General features: G+C 41.8%; 1 protein-coding gene across 2 annotated transcripts in view; it reads right to left on the bottom strand.

The window, feature by feature from the left end:
* kcp (kielin cysteine rich BMP regulator) overlaps nucleotides 1-2,500 on the bottom strand; it is a 34,198-nt gene that overhangs the window by 26,921 nt on the left and 4,777 nt on the right. For both annotated transcript variants that reach the window (XM_053622437.1, XM_053622436.1), the window contains exon 4: nucleotides 653-861. In XM_053622437.1, the coding sequence (XP_053478412.1) occupies nucleotides 653-861 (209 nt within the window). The remainder of the gene's footprint in view (nucleotides 1-652; nucleotides 862-2,500) is intronic.

Below are 2,500 nucleotides of genomic sequence, written 5' to 3'. Positions count from 1 at the left end.
CAGGGTAAGTTCTCCTTCAGCCTACCATCTTAGAAGAAAAGGTTTCATTTATCACCCTAAAGTGTTCTCTGGTTTATTCCTTTAAGAGAACATTTATAGATTCTTCTAACAGAATGCTAGAACCAGACAAAAAGCCTTGAGAGAGAAAATAGATTCCCGAAGCTTCTTTGCTTGGCCCTCTGGGGGAACCCATCTAGAGTCCAAGTAGAACCCTTTTTTAAGCTAAGAACCCATAATGATAAAAAAAAAAGCCCTTAAACATCCTTTGAAGAAAGTTTTTTCCCCCACTTCTTCTACATATTAAAAGATAATGTCTATGCAGATAATTCTGGATATTTTTTCCTCAGATGGAACTGTAGGAGCTTCTACACCACCCTGGGGTAATGGAGAGAGAACGAATAATGATCATTTACACTCTTTGAACCGTTAACAATCCAAAGAACCCTTAAGGAACATGACAAGCTGCATTTTAACTTGAAGAGAGAATAGAGAGAGAGAATAGAGAGAGAGAATAGAGAGAGAGAATAAAGAGAGGGGGATGGTGAGGGAACGAGTGTTTATAGCTGCTATAACGTAAGTGACAACAGGAACTTGTTTTTTGTGAGCATTAAATGTAAATGGATAAACGGTAGGACATGTAGGGTTCTCTAACCTGTTGTTTCAGCATGAGCAGCATGGCGGTGATGTTGTGCAGTCTCTCCTCCAGGTTCCTGACTCCCTGTCTCTGTTCGCCGTGAGCCGCTCTGTCATGCGGAGACGCCGGGGGACCGAGCACCGGGTTGACCGTGCGCTCTGGCTGGTCCTGTAGCTCCTCTTCCGAGTCCACAGAGCTGTAGGGGGCAGGGGGAAAGGGGACGGGGTCTGAAGCGCACACACATACAGTTGCAATCAAAATTATCCAACCCCCAGTGCAAATCAGATTTATTGTTAAAATTTACAGACTTTCAGCTGTTTGCGATGAACAAATCAAACAAAAGCAATTGAAATAGTTCGACACAACAAATACTTCAAGCGGTTTCCCCAAATTCATCTGAAAATGCAATTTATAATGACTTATAATTATTGTCCTGTTTGAAGGTCCGATGACGCCCAAGCATCAGCTTCCTCACAGACGGCATGAGGTTTGCTCCTAGGATTTCCTGATACTTCAGTGAATCCATCTCACCTTCCACACGCTGCAGGTTTCCAGTGCCAGAGGATGCAAAGCAGCCGCAGAGCATCACCGAGCCCCCACCATGCTCGACTGTGGACAGAGTGTTCTTTCTTCATTCTTCTTCCTCCAGACATACCGCCGATCCATCGTGCTGAAAAGATCCAGTTTTGTTTCAACGCTCCACAGAACAGAATCCCAAAACTTCTGTGGATTATTTATATGCTGCAGGTCTTTTACAGTCACTCGAGGGTTTTTCACAACCTGCCTTCTCAGAAATCTGCTTGCAGCCGTTGATAGGTTCCTTTTTCTGCCCCGTCCAGGTATTTCATGCATTTTCTACCCCTAGCCCAGGGGTGTTCTATCTTATCCGGAAAGGACCGGTGTGGATGCAGGCTTTCATTCCAACCAATCAGAAGCCACACCTGAATCTATTGAAAGCCAAGATCAACTGATTAAACAGGCGGAATCAGGTGTGGCTCCTGCTTGGTTGGAATGAAAACCTGCACCCACACCGGCCCTTTGCAGATAAGATTGCCCACCCCTGGCCTAGCCAGATCAGGTATTTCATGTGTTCCAGCTCAAGCACACCTACTGCAACTAATGAAGCCCTTGATTATTTTAGCATCAGGTGTGCTTGAGACAACACCTGTTCTGCATATCTGTGCTGTTGTGAGGGATTCTATTGAGGGGGTGAAGAATTTTGAGACTGGAGAAGTCATTATAAGTTGCATTTTTAGTTTAATTTGGGGAAACCAATTGAAGCATTCGTTGTGTCGAACTATTTCAATCACTTTTGTTCGATTTGTTCATCGCAAACAGCTGAAAGTCATAAATTTTAATAATAAACCTGATTTGCACTGGGGGGGGGGGGATACTTTTGACTGCAGCTGTATAATAAAAACATATTTGCATTCAAATATCACAATTTTTCCAGAAACAAATCATACAAATCACTGCAAGTGTTTGAGTAAAAAACCTAAAATATTCTAATTGCAAAAAATGAATCAAAAGAGCTGATAAAATGAGCTGATAAAATATATCAGATTATTTACATACAGTAGCGTGTGGTCTGAGGGTGAACACGGAGATCCTTTTTATTATATCTAAAGCATTCGGACTCGGGTTCTGTCGTATTTATGTGTATGTAAACCGCTTGAATTTCTATTTAGGTTTTATTGCAAGCAATTATAAAACGATCACCTAAATAAATTCAAACGCAGACCTTCTGCCGTGTTTCTTTTTCACTATTCTTCTTTTGTTTTCATAAAAATGAGATCTCTGTAGGTCCCAAATTTATCCACTGAGAATTAGCAAACATGGATAAGAAGGATATACATCAACACATAG

The sequence above is a fragment of the Ictalurus furcatus genome, chromosome 4 (assembly GCF_023375685.1).
Source record: "Ictalurus furcatus strain D&B chromosome 4, Billie_1.0, whole genome shotgun sequence".
In the NCBI taxonomy this organism is placed as follows: Eukaryota; Metazoa; Chordata; class Actinopteri; order Siluriformes; family Ictaluridae; genus Ictalurus; species Ictalurus furcatus.
This window is presented reverse-complemented; position numbering and strand designations above follow the sequence as displayed.